Source organism: Dendropsophus ebraccatus, chromosome 13, assembly GCF_027789765.1.
Source record: "Dendropsophus ebraccatus isolate aDenEbr1 chromosome 13, aDenEbr1.pat, whole genome shotgun sequence".
NCBI classification, from domain to species: domain Eukaryota; kingdom Metazoa; phylum Chordata; class Amphibia; order Anura; family Hylidae; genus Dendropsophus; species Dendropsophus ebraccatus.
Window position 1 is genome coordinate 23,206,856 of NC_091466.1, and position 20,702 is coordinate 23,227,557.

General features: G+C 40.8%; 2 protein-coding genes across 2 annotated transcripts; both read right to left on the reverse strand.

The window, feature by feature from the left end:
* Window positions 1-897: 897 nt before the first annotated feature.
* Window positions 898-6,196, reverse strand: LOC138770508 (olfactory receptor 10A7-like). Its single transcript, XM_069949613.1, has 2 exons — window positions 6,122-6,196; window positions 898-1,848 (listed from the first exon to the last, which is right to left on the reverse strand). Exons 1-2 carry the CDS (start codon window positions 6,194-6,196, stop codon window positions 898-900), a joined length of 1,026 nt encoding a protein of 341 aa, XP_069805714.1.
* A 2,678-nt stretch (window positions 6,197-8,874) lies between these two features.
* Window positions 8,875-11,018, reverse strand: LOC138770509 (olfactory receptor 2A1/2A42-like). Its single transcript, XM_069949614.1, has 2 exons — window positions 10,992-11,018; window positions 8,875-9,828 (listed from the first exon to the last, which is right to left on the reverse strand). The coding sequence occupies exons 1-2, from the start codon at window positions 11,016-11,018 to the stop codon at window positions 8,875-8,877; spliced, it is 981 nt and encodes a 326-aa protein (XP_069805715.1).
* Between the last annotated feature and the right edge of the window lie 9,684 nt (window positions 11,019-20,702).

The window sequence follows — 20,702 nt, forward strand, 5'->3', positions numbered from 1 at the left end:
TTAAGTACAGTACAGTACTTAAGTACTGTACTGTACTTTACTGTACTTAAGTACTTAAGTACAGTAAAAAAAAAAAAAGTGCAACAGCAACCCACAGGTGCAAGTGCTTACCGTACACACTTCCCCTGACGTACACATGATAAAAACCTGCTCTATAGATTTTAAAAAATGAGGATCTTAGCAAACCATTTAATTAAGCAGAGTGTTCCATGTCAACATGTTAAGGTGTCCTCAGAGACATGGTCCTACTCACTCTCTATCTGCACAGTTGTAGGTTTATTAGTAGCCTAGGAGAGCCTATTGCTGGTGTGGAATAGGACCATGTCTCTGAGGACACCTTAACGTGGTGACATGGTACACTCTAGTTTATCAAATAGTTTGCTAAGATCCTAATTTTTTAATATCCATGGAGCAGGTTTTTATCGCGTATACGCCGGGGGGAGTATGTATGGTAAGTACTTGCTATTGCACTTTTTGTTTTTTTGTATGTCTCTGTAACATGTCAAAAGTTTTTTCTGACAGATATGCTTTATACACTATGTTGTTTGCTTATATACTGTGCACATTGACCCTATATTCCTTTTTTAATTTTTTGGTACTAACATGTTTATAATTTTTTTTTTATATGAATATTAAATATTAGTATTTTTGATTTTTTATTGATTTTCAGTCTCTGGATACTACTTGCAATTTATTTATAAAGTTTGTATTTGAATTATTATAAACCGGCTGTGAGAGACTACTAAGGAAAATAGAGTAGTAAAACTGCAAAGTAACTATGGGAGTCCATACTTCAGTCCACATGCCAGGCTACTGGACATAAGACAAGCTCTATACAAAAGTATTATGGTCTATTTAATTGATTTTTTTTAGCCTACTGCAACTGCGTACTGCTAGTTAACGCACACTGCAAACTCTTAGTGGTTTTGATTTTTTTAGAGCTGCTTTGACATCTTTGTTCCTCAAGGTGTAAATAAATGGATTAAGTGCTGGAATAATCACGGTATACAAGAGGGCAAGGAATTTGTCATGTTGACTACCTTTGGGTCTACTATATACAACAATGGCTGAGCAGTAGAATAGGCCGGCTACTATGAGGTGTGAAGAACAGGTGGAGAAGGCTTTCTGTTTGCCTGTAGTGCCTTTAATTTTAGAGATGGCAGCGATGATTTGGATGTAGAACGCTAAAATGATCATGAATGGAACCATAGTGCCAAAGGCAACTGCTACCCTTGTGATCAGGTTGCTGACCAAAGGATTAGAACAGGCGATATTCTGAATCGGAGCCAGATCACAGAAAAAATGGTCTACTTCATTGGGTCCACAAAACTCCAGTTCAGCTGTAACTATTGTAGGAATGCCAGTTATGACAAATCCCAATACCCATGGGGCAACGACAAGTCCAATACAAAGAGCTTTATTCATTACACTAGAATAATGCAAAGGGTTGTTAATGGCTAAATGTCGGTCAAAGGCCATAACTGCCAGAAGATAACATTCTCCTACTCCTAAAATATGGAACGAATACATCTGTGCAAAGCATCCAATAAATGATATCTTCCTGCTAGCTTCAAGCAAGTTAGCTAGAAGTTTAGGAACAGTGATGAATACAAATATAATTTCCAAAACAGCAAAGTTACAGATAAAATAATACATTGGCATATGAAGGCAATGCTCATATCTTACTAATAGAAGTATGGTGCTGTTCCCCATAACACAGGACATAAATGCCAATAGGATGAAGACAAAAAGTAAAATCTTAAAATTATGAAAATTAGAAAAGGCCAGAAGTAAGAACTCAGTTATCACGGTCTTATTGACTTCATAGGTTTTGTAGTGAGGCCATCTCTACATCAAAAATAACACAAATATTAGTATAACTGTGCAAAATACCGTACCACTAACAGGCGGCATTATATACATTACAATAATGTGTGAACAGGTGATGAAAACAGTTATGAATTACAACCATTGTTTTATACTATGCATACAATTTTTCCATTGACTTCAATGGAGCATAATATTATTTTGAAAATATGGCCATATTTTGATCTCAAAATTACGGCCATATTTTACCTTTGTTGTACAGTGTATGAACATAGGTTCCTAATATGGGATTATAGCAGTAAAGGCGGCCATCTTTTAATATTAACAGTCGCAAATATTGATCATCATCATTGTTAGCAGTCATCATTATCTATAATTCCTGATATAGAACGGTACGTTTCCATAGTGAGAACACAGACTCAAGCTGATATACTGTAGTTAAAGTTGTAAAAGTTGTAGCAAGGGCAAGGCCTGAAGAAGTGTTTTCCATCTGGCATGAAATGTGCTGTTAAAAAACATCCTTAAAATATATACTTGTATATGCATATTTTTTTATGTGTAATTTTAGTATTCATAGTAATTCATAGTAATTTCATGATCCCACTTCAAGAACACATCGTGAAAGGCAGCCATCTCGTAACATAGGCCGCCAATTATAATGATCATTATTAGGGGCCGTTTATTTGATGAGACAACTGGGTTTTCACATAGTATTTGGGTCAGTATTTTTGCCACCAAATCAGGAGAGGGTTGAAAACGCAGAATCTGTGCAAACATTTTCAATTAAAATTTTCCCTGTCAGTTTCACTCCTGATTTTGGTTGAAAAAATACTGACCAAAAGAATGACGGAAATCCTGTGTGTGAACATAGCCTATTAGATGAGAAAAACACACATAATTGTTCTGTATTTTACAGTTATATTTAATTTTTATTTTACTGTGTGTGAACATAGCCTTATACTGAGGGAACATTTCCACAATTGTGTTATATATAGAAGTCTGCCAAATAGAAGACTCACTTTTTACTAAAATATACAGTATTTTATCTATACGAAAATGTGTTATTAAGATAAGAGTAAAATTTAATAGGTGTCCATGCTATTCATGGATTTGCCAACTCTACCAGACCAAGGGCTACACTTGACCTTGGCTCTGCTTGACCAACAAGAAAAGGGGAGAAAGCAGCAGCCATGAAAAAAAATTAATTATACATTACTATTATTATTACACATTTTTACTTGTTAATTCATATACATCAGTGGAATTTTAGATAACATCACACAAATAATAAAAAATTACGTCCCCAAAGACAAATGCATAATCTACTAATATAAAATACAATCTGTCTGGGTGACACCAATTCTTGATAGTTGGTCTTGATAGTTAGTCAACCTCTTTGTCTTTTTGACACACTCCCCACATATCAGGAAAGTGAAGAAAAAACCCCCAGAAAATACTACTGTCCACACCCATAAAGCCAACCATTTAAAAACAGCTTTGTTTTTACTTAAAACCATTAAATTCACAGTAAGAAATGACATCACAAGCGAAAGGAAGCAGGCCACACATGCAGACTACCCAGGAAGTGTAATTTATTGACAAGCCAGAATGCAGAATACCAGAGGGTTCATGTGGTCAAATAAAATAGGCAAAAAGACAAATTTAATCAGCTCTCCTACAGAACCATTCACACTAGGCAGGAGCACGTTGCTATGGCTGAAATTGCAAACACACAAAAACACAATAAACAAATGCTCACCGCTAATGTCAAGATAAAAAACCCAGTACAGATATTAAAAACGCTAAAAGCAGCCCCCCAACTGGTAAAGAAAATCTCCATTAAAATAATAAGGGTCTTGGTTACCATTTGCAAACAGTGTAAACCATCCCCCCAATGATAAGGTGGCCTCATGCCGGGATGGACCTACACTGTACCAGCCTCTCCATGGCATATAATAAGCCTATGCTCTGGGCATGCCAGTATGGACATGCTAGTATTAGTTGGAAGCCCAGAGCATAGTCTCATTATATGCCATGGAGACGCCATAGTACAGTATAGGGTCCATCCCGAGCATGGAGCCACCTTATAATGGTGGGATGGTTTACACCATTTGCAAATGATAACCAAGAGCCTCATTATTTTTATGGAGTTTTTTTTTAGTAGTTGGGGGGGGCTGCTTTTAGTGATTTTCATTTCTGAATTGGGTCTTTATCTTGCCATTAGCGGTGAGCTGCTGCATTTCTTTTGTCTAATAAAATAGTCGATTATAGACATTCCCAAGAAACTAATATGAATTCATTTTGAAAATCCAAAGTGAATCAGAAGTGATAAGTGTGTGCAAGGTTATATACAATTACTGTATGCATATAAACATATTGGTGTTGGCACAAATAAATCACAAAAATAAAAATAGCGTGATTAAAGAGGTTATCCAGGTTAAGAAAACATGCCTCCTTTCTTCCAAAATAGAACCACTCTTTAATGCAGCTTGGATATGGTTTTCCAGATTAGTTCCATTTGAGTGAATGGTAATGAACTGCAATACCACATACAACCTGAGGACAGGGGTGGTGCTGTTTTTGCAAAGGAAAAGTAGTATTTTTTTTCTAATCCTGGATAACTTGGATAACAGGCAACATAAAATATTCAGGAAATAATAACTATATAAATAATTATGTGATCCATGTACTGGTATGGATAAATTAAATGAATTAAGCAATTGAAACAAAAACTTAGGTATTGTGAAGAAATAAATCTTTTAAAAATAGATACATTAAAAGTGATACAAGTGAAAAAGGTATAAATAAGGACTGAAACAAACTCGACAAAATATGTGTATGCATGGGGATCAATGGAAAATAATAGAAAAGTGAAGTTTGGTGTGATAGAGAGAATAAAAATAACCAGATATAAACATATAGATATATACATATCACTGCGGCTGGGTGACGGGAGACTCTGACTGGGGCAACCTCTGTATAAATTTATTATTCGTAACAGGACCTTTGGCAAGACGCTTTGTTGAGAGAAGTCTGGTGGCAATGTTCCTCCCTCCCATTGGAAACAATGCACATTCAGCTCATTAGCGGGGGACGAGAAATAGGTGGGTACCATTGATAATTTTGTGTAAGTAGCCGTTTCCGAGAGGAACAGTGGAGCATAATGTTCTGCAATGGGATTACTCACAGGAAATCCGGAGCAACCCTACTTCCATGATAATTTCTTTATTTCACATATTTCTGGGCGAGGAAACGTAAGATACAATCGGTTGAGAACTGGTGGAGTTTTGGTGAGAATTCCACAATGAAAAATTGAAATAGTACAGTAAAGCGGCAATTCATACACAATGTTGAAAATGCAGACACATTTGGAGAATTTTCAGATCAGTGGCATCCTATGTTCTGGTGTTCTGGATTATGCCGTTCTGGATTATGCCATTGATTTTACCCATGGTGTTGCAAAGAAGAAAACCCATGGCCAATTTTATGACAAAATATGCATTTTCCATGCAGAAAATAAGACATAGGAAAGAAAATATTTGCCTTTACCTCTGATTTATTTCCCATAATTCAATGTAGATATTGTTGTTTGGTGCCAGAGCACTATCTTCTTATAGGTCAGGGATGAATAAAACTAAGATTGAAATCTAAATTTTTTATAATGTGCTTAATTGGAAAGGGAATCTCAGAATGAGGATAATTCTGGAGGGGAAATGTTCCCATGAGACTTGATATCCTCAGCTAGGGGAGTTTTCTTAGATGAACTAAAAATGTAACAATAATAATAATTGTGCATTATTTTTCATATTACTGACCCCTGAGTACTCCATAAGTTCTACTAACAGTCTTACCGGACCAAGGGGTGAATGACTTTGTGTATGGGAGCATATCTTTATACTTGTTGTTTCCTGCACAATAGGGATATTTCAGCAGGTTAGAGTTGTCTAACCCTGCTGAGAGGTCCCCTTTAACCCCTTACCTCTTCAGCCTGTTTTGGCCTTAATGCCTCGGGCCTATTTTTCAAATCTGACCTGTCTCTCTTTATGTAGTGATAACTCTGCGATGCTTTTAACTATCGCAGTTATTCTGAGATTGTTTTTTCGTGACACATTCCTCTTTATGTTAGTGGTATACTTTGGTTGATACACTCATTTTGAAACATGGCATTTTGCGGCAAGGGGTTAAAATCAGCAACACTCAAAGTCACTCTATGTGCTCAAAGAAGCTTACCCAGTGCCAGAGAAACATGTTACGCACTGGCCTCTATGCAGTTGAGCAGAGCTGTGTACTGTACATGACCATAAGCAAAGTTGCTTGAAATTCGTTTTGCAAGCTTTGCAAATTTTTGGTCAAACTTGTTAAGATTCATGAATTAAATCTTAACAAATTTCATAAAAACAGCCAGAACTATAGTAGTTGCAATACTTGAACTATTACAAAAAGGCAGATTTGTTAAAGCATGTTGTTGTAAAAGTGTCAAAAGTCGTAAAATCACAAATGTCAATCAGCCAGTTAGTCATCCAATTCCTCTCCTCTCTGCACCTATATCACTGTGTTAGTCTCTCCCTGCTCTGCTCTAACTGCCTGCTGCCATCCTCCTCTCTCCTCCACACAGAGCTGACTGGCCACCTGTGTTACCGAAAAAAACGTATATAGAGGGGGAGGGGGAGGTGCTGACATAACCCACAATCAGCCCTCCTCTCCTTTCCTTTCTGTCCCTAAATTGCTCTGTCAGTCTCTCCCTGCTCTTCTCTAACTGCCTGCTGCCATCCTGTTCTCTCCTCCACACACAGCTGACTGGCCACCTCCTTAACAAACCGCCCTATATAGAAGGTGAGGGGGAGGTGCTGACATCACAGAGGGTCCTGCAGCTGATTGGACGGGCATTAGGGATTATGGTTAATCCCTTTCTTTCCGCCCAGTGATGCTCCAGAGATAATGTGTGGCTGAAATTTAGTTTTTTTTTTTTAATTTCCTTAACGAAACGGCGGAAATTCGCTTCACAGAACAAAGTGAATTGACAGCGCGATTCGCAGCAGATCTTGATTTGCCAGATTCGGTTCACTCATCTCGAATAATGTATCTTTGGAGCTCAGTCAAAGTGATCGGTGCATTCTTGGTCACCCCTTTTTCCCCTTTCCTCTGATTACCTAATTTGGCGAGGTAGACAGCTTAAGGACGAGTACTTATTTTTTTATTAATTTTAAAATTAAGAATTATGGCGGCCACTGTGCTCTGAGGAACTTTCAGAGCACAGGAAATGTTTTTGTACCCTTCTTGAAAATATAAAAACTTACATTCAGGAAGTGTGATAACCCTGTATGGTGTTTCACAAAAATGTAATTCAAATTTGGACTGCTTTAATGTAGGGACAAACCCCAACCCTTTATACTGCTTAATCATCAGGTGTTAACTCTAGATCAGAAATGTTCACTACCAAGTTGGTACTTTTTTCTTGTTTTTCTCCTTTTTCCTGGTATTTGTGTCAACTTCTGTGTGTTTACTCATTTCTGAACTGGTTTCTTCTTCTTCTTCTCTTTTTTTGACTTACTTACTTCTGTTTGTCTTTGCCTTAAAAACTTTTCTTTCCATGGTTCAGTGGTGATGTCATTCGAGATGTGCTCTTAGGGTACTATTACATAGAATGATAATTTGCCGAATCAACCCTATCCAGGGAGAAGCAGAGCGCAAGAGGAGCCCTGAAGCATGGACAGGTAATGTATACAGTTTAGCAAGGGCTACAAGGACATCGGTAACGATGTCCATGCAGCCATGTAATAGGCCCAGAAAAGGCGCTAGTTTACAGCTGTTATCGGGCCCCCATCGGCCTGTGTAATGCTACCCTTACTCTTGGATGGGTAAATTGACAGTTATATTTAAGAAGACATAGATGCCCAATTGATCAGTGAGAGAAGGTAGCTGTACAAAGACTCTTCTGCTAATATTGTACCCTTTGGGCATGGATTACAAGTCAAAACCATTTTGTCCTATGCCCTGTGATAGGGAAAGTTATTTCCTATTTTTCAAGTTACCCTGTTTACCCAAAAATAAGACAGTGTCATAATAATTTTGCTGCCAAAGATGCGCTATGTCTTATTTTCAGGGGATGTCTTATTTTTTCATAAAGAAGAATACTCAAGAATACTTTCCAAAGTCCTGGGGCTTGAGTATGTGCTTGCTCCAGGCAGTGCTGAGTGACGTCACCCAGCAACGGGACCTCAGGGATGCAGTAGGACATGTGGCATTACGTGGGGGCCATGGACCAGCATTATGCCTGCGCCACTGCCAGGGAAGGACCACAAAGTGTTGGTGGTGGAGGGTGGGACAGGGTAAAGGCACGGTAGTGGCAGGGGTCTTACTTTCGGTGGATTTCTTTTCTCCGGGGATGCCTTGATTTCAGAGGGATTCCTTATTTTAAGCTATCCATTAAATCCTTCACTATACCTTATTATCTGAGGATGTGTTTTTTTGGGGGAAACAGGGTACTTATGTGTGTGGACTGAGTCGAACGCACACACACTTAAAGGGGTACACCACCCACAGACACCTAATTAAAGTATACCCTGGGGTCAAGAACGTATTGTGCACCATGTAGCCATCCACAAAGCTATGGTTAGAGGGAAAAATACCCCCAGATGTCCTAAACGCCTCATGGGAACCTTGGAACAGTATCCATAATGTGTTCTGTTTTATATAGATTTTGTAAAAGTTGCTTCTTCTTCCATCCATGGACATCTGCAATGGTTTTGCTGAATGTATCTAGTAGGGATGGTCCGAACCTGCCGAGGTTCGGGTTCGTACAAACCCGGACCCTCGGTAATCATTCCCGCTGTCTTAAACCTCCGTGGAAAGGGTGGATAAAGCAGGAAGACCGCCTAGAAAACTGGGATACAGCCTATGGCTGTGGCTGTATCCCGGTTTTCCAGGCGGTCCTCCCGCTGTATCCACCCTCTGCACGGAGGTTTAAGACAGCGGGAATCATTGCTGAGGGTCCGGGTTCGTACGAACCCGAACCTCGGCAGGTTTGGCCATCCCTAATATCTAGCCCTATTTCAGCCAATGACCTATTAGTGGCTTAGTGGATTTTTTTAGAGCTGTTTTCACATCCTTGTTCCTTAAAGTATAGATAAACGGATTAATTGCTGGAATAATGACAGTGTACAGGAGGGCAAGGAATTTGTCATGATGACTGCCTTTAGGTCTAATATATACGACAATGGCTGAGCAGTAGAACATGCTGGCTACAATGAGGTGGGAGGAACAGGTGGAGAAGGCTTTCTGTTTGCCTGTGGTGCTTTTAATTTTTGAGATAGCGACAATGATGTGGATGTAGAATCCTAAAATCGTCATGAATGGCAGGACAGTCCCAAATACGGCTGCTGAGCTTGTGACCACATTACTGACCCACGGATTAGAACAGGCTATATTCTGTATTGGAGCCAAATCACAGAAGAAATGGTTGACTTTATTGGGCCCACAAAACTCCAGTTGAGCTGTAATTATTGTAGGTATGGCAGCTAATAGACATCCAATAACCCATGGGGCAACTGCAAGTTCAATACAGAGAGTTTTATTCATTATACTGTAATAGTGTAAAGGGTTGTTAATGGCTAAATCTCGATCAAAGGCCATAACTGCCAGAAGATAGCATTCCCCTACTCCCAGAATGAGAAATGTGTAAATCTGGACAAAGCATCCAGTAAATGATATTTTCCTGCTAGCTCCAATTAGATTAGCTAAAAATTTAGGAATGGTGACAGATACAAAAATAATTTCCAAAGCAGCAAAGTTACTAATGAAAAAATACATTGGTGTATGAAGTGAATGCTCATATCTTACAAGTATAAGGATGGCGCTGTTCCCCATAACACAGAATATAAATGCCAATAGTACAAATGCAAAAAATAAAATCTGTAGACGATGTAAATTGCAGAAACCCAAAAGAATGAACTCCGTTACCACAGTCGTATTAAATTCATCAGTTTTGTAAAGAAACAATTCCTATATTAAAGATAAATAAAAAACATAAAAGCAAATCACAACTATAAGATTTATCCTACTCTTGTACTCTTGAAGTTGAAATCACTTTACTAAGGCTATCAGATAAAAATATAAGATTTTTCTCTTTTTATTTGTAAAGAACTCCTGTATACTTTACTTGAAAAACTAGCGATTTTACAATTCTTCTAGTTTGAGATCCGTTTTCTTGATTATTTGTTTTTACTATGGGAAATTTTATTACTATGGGGGGAAAAAAAAACTAAAAACGTGTTATGTTTCCAAAACTGGATACAATAAGACATTAAAAAGCTGGCCTGAAGTAATGATCGTAATCATTATTCACTTCTGTCATTATTAATAGATGGTTGTCTTTTTAGCACTATATGCGGCCATCATGTGGGAGAAAAAATTCATTTTGTAGGTGCATATTTAAGGGGGAAATGTTAAAGAAAAGGAATTAAGCAAGGAAGAGTCTTTCATAGGAACTAGAGATGAGCGAACCTGGAGCATGCTCGAGTCCATCCGAACCCGATCATTCGGCATTTGATTAGCGGTGGCTGCTGAAGTTGGATAAAGCTCTAAGGTTGTCTGGAAAACATGGATACAGCCAATGACTACATCCATGTTTTCTACATAGCCTTAGGGCTTTACCAAACTTCAGCAGCCACCGCTAATCAAATGCCGAAAGTTCGGGTTCGGATGGACTCAAGCATGCTCCAGGTTCGCACATCTCTAATAGGAACCAAAAAAATACTATTTATTCCTGTGATGAGAAGTTGGTGGAAGATTTGAAGGCCTTGTCCGCTGGGTCTGGGAAGTCACTCTACAGCATGGTCCAAGTGCACTTTAACAGCAGCATTTGGGAGATCCAGAAGGAATCCCTCTCATCAGTCATGCTTTGGAATAACTGACCATAGTCAATGGTATAGAGGAGAAATGTACTATTTCTCTAAACAGTAACTGCAGAGAGCACAAGACTTACTAGATAGACTTACTGGATAGACAATCAAAATTTTTCACACATGGTTCACCCTAAGTGATATTTAAAGGTAAATTGATGTATATATCCGTGCTGCTAGTTTCTGGTTTCGTTCTAAGGAGGTTACGTTCTAAGGAGGCATCCTAGTTTCCGGTTACGTTCGAAGGAGGCATCCAGTAGGTACCATCCTCTTCTTTGTGTGATCGGGCATTTTCGAAACAAAAGTATCTTTATTGAGGCTGACAGTGTCACAGAGGTGGGTTTGTGACACTGACTGTGCCCCCTAGCTGCTGTGTCTTCACGCTGCCCCACCTCCTCCAGAGCCGGCTGGAGGAGGTGGGGGTGGGGTGGTGACCCTCCTCTGTAACACTGTTAGCCCAAAATGAAGATCTTTTTTTCTTAAAATACCAGATCACTTAAAGAAGAGGAAGGAACCTACAGGATGCCCTCTAAGTAGGTTAGTGGAAACTGGCAGCATAGATATATGTATATCTATGCTGTCAGTTTCCCTTTAAGTAAAGTTTACAAAAGCACTAAAAATGTGCAGAAAAGTCGAGTGCATGTAGAAGAATAAAAGTAACATTCACATGCTACAGGAAGGAAGACTGTTCTGGATCTCACAGTGGATTTCCCCCTTGGTATCACATGTAAAAAAAATACTTAACAACATAAGCAGCTACAGTTGTGGTAAAATATCAATGTGCCAAGCTAAAAAAGTAGGATAAAAAATGGTTTACCTCAGATTTATTTTCCATAATTGATTAGGAAATGTAGGTGACAGTGAACGGTGCCAGAGCATTATTTTCATGTCGGTCATAACATGCATAACTGGTGAATAGCAGCTAAAGTTAAACACATCCACAGATCAACAGATTATATAATATATAGAGATTGATGTAATAGACAGAGACAAATTGTAAAGGGACCTTAAGAACTAATGTTCAGGGAAAATATTTTCCTGTGAGGCTTAAAACCTTAACTGTATGGAAAGAAACATATAGCTATAATAATGTTGGGTCCTGTTATTGTAATGAATACCAAATGGGCACAACCACTAGGCCATATATAAAGTTGCCAAGCAGAGACATAACTTCTACACCATATGGAGATTATTTAACTACTTCTGGACTTGGCATGTTACCCCCTTCTACATCAAACAATTATTATTATTTTTTTTTAATGTATAGCAGGCCATCTCTGCTCGTCGGCACGGGGGGTGATTAACCCCTCCCGTGCCAACGATCGCTGCTATATGCTGATCAATACAGATCAGCATATAGCAGCTAAATTCAGCTTTCCGGGTCATCGGTGACCCGGTGACCCGGAAAGCAATGGCGATTGGTGCTGTCCGAGATAGCACCAATCGCCATAAGTGTCCCCACCAAAGATGGCGCCGATGCCACCCCCACGATCGCTGTGATAGGCCGGCCAGTACCAGCCCATCACGGCGATCATACTGTAAAAAAACAGTTTTGCCGGGTTCTGCACCCCTCAGCTAGGTAGCTGAGGGGTGCAGAACAGGTGTGTGTGGTGCAGGTGTACCATACTCACCTGATCTGGGCGTCCGGAGCGAAGATCTGCGGTCCGCGCCGTCCACGCGTCTTCTTCGCTTCACTTCCGGGTTCAGTCGTCCAGCGTCGGAAATCTTCGGAAATGCTCGGGTTCGGCGGGTCTCGGCAATCTCCGGCAGCGTCGCTCTACTGCCCCCTAGCGACTGATCAGTGAATATCATTCACTGATCAGTTGCTTTGGGTTAAAAAGATTTTTTTTTCCCCAAAATTTTTTTTTTTTTTTTGCGCCCTAACGCCGCTGAGTGCTGATCAGCATCGCACATAAGTGCGCCGTTGATCAGCAACTCCTCCATTTTGGCGTAGGGGCGTTTTTTCCCCCCTATATCCTAAGTGCGGCATTTATCAGCAGCTCCTTTCTTGGCGTAGGGATATTTTTTCTTACTGTCAAAAAAACACGTAAAAAACACTACACTACACCACACTACATGGAATAAAGTTTTACACTACACTACAATACACATTTACATACCCCATATACCAATCCCCGTATAAAGATGGCCCCCAAGGTGTTTTCGGCGTCGGACGCATACGCTATTATTGCCTCCGACATGAAACAGCCAGTGAGGATGAGGATTCATCCTCATCGTCCTCATCATCCAGTGACGTGTCTGGGGGTAGCGTAGCGTACGCTGCCCCCCAGACACGTATTTCCCGCCAGAACCATCCCAATAAGAGATCAAGGTATGGCGTGAAATTCTACAAACTCTGTGAGCGTACCTCAGAGTGCACTTACAGATTTAGGGTACGGGCACACTGCGGAATGGTGAAGGATAACCCTTTGTGCATTCCGCAGCTGGCACCCACCGGCGGACTGATGGAGGCGCGCGTCTCCTCTCGTGTCACACTCCATTCTATGCACGGGCGGATTCCGCCCACTGTCCAAAGAATGAATGGAATCTATGACATGGGCGGATTCCGTTGTCCGTCCAAAGAATGAACACATTCATTCTTTGGACAGAGGGCGGAATCCGCCCGTGCATAGAATGGAGTGTGACACGAGAGGAGACGCGTGCCTGCATCAGTCCGCCGGCGGGTGCCAGCTGCGGAATGCACAAAGGGTTATCCTTCTCCATTCCGCAGTGTGCAGGTACCATTACAGTGTATGGAGGAAGGGACACCCGAATCCAGCCCCCAGATGCCCCCCCATCCTCGGAGTTAGTGGGGAGATCGTTTGGGAACTGATCTTCCCACTGCTGGATAAAGGTTACCACCTGTACAGGGATAACTCTTATACCAGCACCTCCTCTTCTGGTCCCTCGCTGCCCGAGCTACTGTAGCTTGCGGCACGATCTGAAAATATCAGAAGCTGTAATAAAGCCCTAATATTTAGCAGCCATGGAGCGGACCCAGCGCTTCTGGATATGTGGGACCCTGTATCGCACCAGGGCAACATTTTCCAGGTGACGTCCCCCACACTGGAAAACAGGAGACCCCAGAAGAAGTGCAGAGTGTGGCGTAACAGGGGGATCAGGAAGGACACCATTTTCCAGAGGGCCGCATTCAGACAGGCCTCTACAGGAAACCATCTGCAGGGAATGGATTACTACACGCACGTAGTCACCATCCGTTACATGTGACTCGCAATCTCCCAGTCGGTGAGTTTATCAGAGCTCGAAGAGCTTGTTCCACGTATGAGGACGCTTGTAATAATTTGATTACACGATTGCTATCGCGGGGCTATCACCTACACACCATTAATAGGGCCAGAAGGATAGCCGACAACAAGGATAGAAGCTATCACCTTAGAGACAAACAACCTAACAATGTTTCCCCATCAGCTACATCTGTCTCTCCACTGACGTTTTCGACATCTTATAGCTCACAATTTAAAGAGATAGAAAATATAGTACGTAAATACATCCCTATTCTGTTTCAGGATAATAAATGTGAGGCTATTTTATCTTCAGGAATACGTTGCGTTGCTAGACGAGGTAAAACCCTGGGAAATATATTGTCTCCTACGGTCATTCATAACCATACTACCCGGAGAAACACCTGGCTTTCTACCAAAGGCTCTTACAAGTGTGCGATGTCCAGATGCAACTTATGCGGTCACATCCAAAAAAGTACTACTTTCACATCGGTAAGCACGGGCCAAACATTTACCATAAATTCTTTTATTACCTGCAACACTACTTTTGTAGTATATTTGGCTTGGTGCACTGAATGTAATGTGCAGTATGTTGGTAGTACTAAAAGAAAACTGAAACAGAGAATTGCAGAGCACATCTCTGATGCGTCTGCAGCAGCTAGATTTAACCCCCGTAGAGCTATGTCAGGGTTAACCAGACATTTTTTTGATTCACACCAGGGGAATTGCTGCTCTCTATGTGTCATTCCTATAGAGCGAGTATCCAGACCACAGAGGGGGGGAGATTGGGTCCGCCTCCTCCGTAAGCGCGAAGCTTTCTGGATACTCGAGACCAGAGCACCGAAAGGTCTGAATTTTAAAACTGACTTGTCATATCTGTATTGATGCAGTTTATTATATTGCCTTTGTAAATATAGTTACCTTTTTTTGTTTGTTTTGTTGATTATAGGTTTTCCCTTCATGTAATCCCTCCTACCTGTGGGGTGTTTCCCTAATGATGTTTCCTTAATGACGTATCTCAAACAGGAGCATATATATCTCTCAAATGTGTCTAAATGTTGTTGCCGTGATCAAGGGGTTTTTTCCCCGAAACATGTAGGCCTACGTTTTTATTCTTCCCTTTTGTAACTTTTTATGCTCTATAAATAAAGTATCTAATTTTGGAAGCTGTGGATTCTCTACGTCCTATTTTCATTATTTACCGGGTGCGGTCCGCTTTATATCCACCTGCCTCCATTGGGATCACCACCAACCCTGCACAATTTTTCCTAACGGTGAGCTGACCTACTCCTGTATTGTTTGAACTCTATCTTCTTGCATGTCGTGCTCCGACTGGACTGTGTATATAAAGACTATATATTTTTGTGTGAAATAACTTTCTTTTTTGGTGGCTATCCCTTTTTCCATAATAATAATTTTTTGGATATAAATACATTTTTTTGAATTTTTGTGAATATATAAGGAAACATGTCATTAGAAAATGAGGATCGCTTATTGAGAGTGGCTAATGTTTTTTCTGAAGCTAATATTGAAAACCAAAATGTGGAGATGCAAAAAACCATTTGGGATTTAGAAAAAGCGAAAAGCAAACAACTCCGTATCTGGTGGGATATGTCTACCCTGAACCAATACATGGATAAAAAAATGATACCACGTGGTTTAAGATTAAAGAAACCACCAGATACCACAGAGGGAGAAGATTACGTAAATGATTGGAACCAAGCCCTTTCGGATTGCTCGTTTAGATTGATGTCAATACGGACTGCAAAACAACAGAAAAAACTTACCGATCTTGACTCAACTATAACTGACCTACAATCATCTCTAGTACAATATGAAACTATGGAAAATTATACCAGCACTCTGGAGGAGATGAGTAAAAACCTGTTGGAACTGGAGGAAGAAATTGCACAAAACAAGAAAAATAAATTCAATCGGGATTTAAAAGACTACTTATCTGACAGTGTGCACACTTGGAAAGAGAAACGCCGCACACAGCGTCCACCGCACCCTATTTTGAAAAATAAACAAGCTGAGGGTGATACATCTCGTCGCTCTGTTACTTTTAGTAATACTGAGGAGGATACAACAGATACACAAACTGAGGCTTCGGAATTGGATGAACTGAACACAACATCATCACAAACAACACGTAAAAATACTAAATATAGAAAAAGATCTTCCAATAAAACCTCAAAGTGGACGGGGCCCCGTCCCAATACAAGATCTTACCAAAATACAGGGGATTCTTCCAGTAACTATAATGCCCAGCCATCAAAAAACGTACAAGGAGGGCTGGGAGGAAACATCGGCAGGGGAGGAAACGGATACAACAGACGCAGAGTCTGACCGATGCCCATGATGTCTACAACCTCTCAGCCTGTATACTTTCCTCCAGCCAACTAGAAGTTTTGGGCTACGGACTCTCATATGTTCCTACCTGCAATTTTGATTTGTACCAGACGTTACAGGACATTAATAAGTTTGTCAGACTTCTCACTGTTAAGAGACATTTTTTTGCTGTTACAGATTGTGATGATTTATGTGATGCATTACCACCCGATTTGAATTCAGTAGGTTTGGGACAGACCCCCCTCAGTTTGTCCTTCCAGGAACAGATAGCGGTACACACATTGCAGGATTTACAAACCAGTGACTCTTCTATTGCTTGTACTGTGGATACTACTATTAATAGAACATGTATACCCAACCCATATTTTTATCCAGTGAATTCACGTGTACCAGCTATGGATATTTTTCAACTGAAAGTGGAGGAAGAATTAAGATCTCTATCAACAAAACAGGTAAATAACTCCAAACATAATCTTACACCCCCCCAAAAAAAAGCTCTCAAGGATCTGGCCAATAATCCCAATATTGTTATACGTCCCTCCGATAAGGGAGGTTCCGTTATAGTTTTGGATAAATCACTTTACATTATGGAAGTTCAAAAACTCCTAGATGATGCAGTGACCTACAAAACCATTCCCTTCGATCCCTCTGAGATTTTTAGAAAAAAACTCCAGGATGTCTTGGAGCTAGGGGTTAATATGGGTATCTTGGAGAACAAACAGATGGAGTACCTCCTAGTTGAACATCCTATGATACCCATGTTTCACGCACTCCCCAAGACCCACAAGGGCATTTTCCCTCCTCCACTTCGGCCGATTGTATCGGGTGTGGGTTCTTTGGTAGAGCGTACGTGTGCATGGCTTGATAACTTATTGCAACCACTAGTTACCAGAACATCTGGTTATATACGTGACAGCAAAAACTTACTTGCGGAGGTAGATAATTTACCTTGTAATTCTTCCAGCTCTTGGCTGTCTTTGGATGTGACCGCACTGTTCTCCTGCATCCCACATGACAAAGCTATTACTGCCCTAAGATACCATCTCGCAAAATACAGCAATTATGGTGAGTCCCTAAAAGACTATATTATTATTATCACAGAATTCTTACTTTCCCATAATTTTTTCAAGTTTTGCGATACTTTTTATTTACAGTTGATCGGCTGCCCTATGGGGGCGAAATTTTCCCCGTCTTTAGCAAATTTGTATATGGCATATTGGGAGGAGGTCATCATGTACAATCCACACAATCCCTACCACGAGTATATCCAGTGGTATGGGAGGTACATAGATGACCTCCTCCTGATATGGACGGGGGGTCCTTCCCTTGCCAGTGATTTTGTGGAATATGTTAATTCAAATAATCTAAACTTGAAATTTACATATCAACATGAATTTTCTCAAATCTCCTTCTTGGATATTTCCTTACGTTTCCAGGAGGGCCGCATTCAGACAGGCCTCTACAGGAAACCATCTGCAGGGAATGGATTACTACACGCACGTAGTCACCATCCGTTACATGTGACTCGCAATCTCCCAGTCGGTGAGTTTATCAGAGCTCGAAGAGCTTGTTCCAGCGATGTCACGTATGAGGACGCTTGTAATAATTTGATTACACGATTGCTATCGCGGGGCTATCACCTACACACCATTAATAGGGCCAGAAGGATAGCCGACAACAAGGATAGAAGCTATCACCTTAGAGACAAACAACCTAACAATGTTTCCCCATCAGCTACATCTGTCTCTCCACTGACGTTTTCGACATCTTATAGCTCACAATTTAAAGAGATAGAAAATATAGTACGTAAATACATCCCTATTCTGTTTCAGGATAATAAATGTGAGGCTATTTTATCTTCAGGAATACGTTGCGTTGCTAGACGAGGTAAAACCCTGGGAAATATATTGTCTCCTACGGTCATTCATAACCATACTACCCGGAGAAACACCTGGCTTTCTACCAAAGGCTCTTACAAGTGTGCGATGTCCAGATGCAACTTATGCGGTCACATCCAAAAAAGTACTACTTTCACATCGGTAAGCACGGGCCAAACATTTACCATAAATTCTTTTATTACCTGCAACACTACTTTTGTAGTATATTTGGCTTGGTGCACTGAATGTAATGTGCAGTATGTTGGTAGTACTAAAAGAAAACTGAAACAGAGAATTGCAGAGCACATCTCTGATGCGTCTGCAGCAGCTAGATTTAACCCCCGTAGAGCTATGTCAGGGTTAACCAGACATTTTTTTGATTCACACCAGGGGAATTGCTGCTCTCTATGTGTCATTCCTATAGAGCGAGTATCCAGACCACAGAGGGGGGGAGATTGGGTCCGCCTCCTCCGTAAGCGCGAAGCTTTCTGGATACTCTGTCTCGAGACCAGAGCACCGAAAGGTCTGAATTTTAAAACTGACTTGTCATATCTGTATTGATGCAGTTTATTATATTGCCTTTGTAAATATAGTTACCTTTTTTTGTTTGTTTTGTTGATTATAGGTTTTCCCTTCATGTAATCCCTCCTACCTGTGGGGTGTTTCCCTAATGATGTTTCCTTAATGACGTATCTCAAACAGGAGCATATATATCTCTCAAATGTGTCTAAATGTTGTTGCCGTGATCAAGGGGTTTTTTCCCCGAAACATGTAGGCCTACGTTTTTATTCTTCCCTTTTGTAACTTTTTATGCTCTATAAATAAAGTATCTAATTTTGGAAGCTGTGGATTCTCTACGTCCTATTTTCATTATTTACCGGGTGCGGTCCGCTTTATATCCACCTGCTTCCATTGGGATCACCACCAACCCTGCACAATTTTTCCTAACGGTGAGCTGACCTACTCCTGTATTGTTTGAACACCATTTTCCAGTGTGACACCTGTCCTGATCACCCTGGCCTCTGCATACTGGATCGCTTCAAGGCGTACCACACATAATTGAGGTTCTACATTTTCTAAATTCTGTCCCTTATTCCTATTTCAGGGGTCACGTTGATCCAGTGATTATTCTGATTGCCATTATGGAGTCAGGAAGGAATTTTTCCCCTGTGATGAGGCTACTGTCGTCTGCCTCACAAGGGTTTTTGTTGCCTTCCTCTGGATCAACACAGGTTGAATTTGATGGACACCTGTCATTTTCAACCTTATAAACTAATAATTGGCCTAATACCCCCAAATAAATTAGAATTGTCCCTTTTCCCCAGCTAAATAGGTATGGCCGCCATTCCCATTAGAGGATGCCATGATGCAATTACAAAGCCTCTGTGCGGCCAGGACAGTAGAAACTTCCCCCCAAGTGACCCCATTCTGGAAACTACACCCCATAAGGAATCTAACGAGGGGGGCAGTAGGGATATGGCCCCCTGGTGATGGGCACATTTGTGGCGTGAAAATGAAAAAATTGTATTTTTTATTTTCACGGTACATGTTCCACATATGTGCCCGTCATCAGTGGGGTCCATATGCTCACTGTACCCCCTTGTTGGATTCCTTATGGGGTGTAGTTTCCATAATGGGGTCACTTGTGGGGGGTTTCTACTGTCCTGGCAGCACAGGAGCTTTTTAATTGCGACATGGACTCCATCCTCCATTCCAGCCTCTAAATGGCGCTCTGTCCCTTTGGTGGCTTGCCCTGTGCCCATATGGCACATTATGTCCACATGTGGGATATTTTCGTACTCAGGGGAAATTACCCTACACGTTTTGTCTTCACTTTCTTTTTTAACCCCTTGTGAAAAAGGAAAAAAATCAAGGCTAGACTAACATATAGTGTAAAAAATGTTTAATTTTTACACTAAATTATTGATCTTGTCTTGATTTTTTCATTTTCACAAGGGGTTAAAAGATAAAATAAACACTAAATGTGTAGAGCAGTTTCACCTGAGTACGGAAATACCCCACATGTGGACATAAAGCACCATGCGGGTGCAGGGTAAGCCTCCAAAAGGAAGGAGCGCCATTTGGCTTTTGGAGGCTGGATTTGGCTGGATTTCTAGGGGCCATGTTGCCTTCAAAAGGCCCCTGTGTTGCCAAAACAGTTGAACCCCCCCACAAGTGACCCCATTATGGAAACTACACCCCTCAGGGAATGTAACAAGGGGTGTAGTAAGCATATGGACTCCACTGGTGACGGGCACAAATGTGGAACAATATGGCGTGAAAATAAAATATTAAATTTTTTACACTATAATGTTGTTTTAGCCTTAAATTTTTCATTTTCACAAGAGGTTAAAAGAGAAAAAAACACACATAATGTGTAGAGCAATTTCCCCCGAGTCCGTAAATACCCCACATGTGGAGATAAAGCGCCATGTGGGTGCAGGGCAAGCCTCCGAAGGGAAGGAGCGCCATTTGGATTTTGGTGGTTGGATTTGGCCAGAATG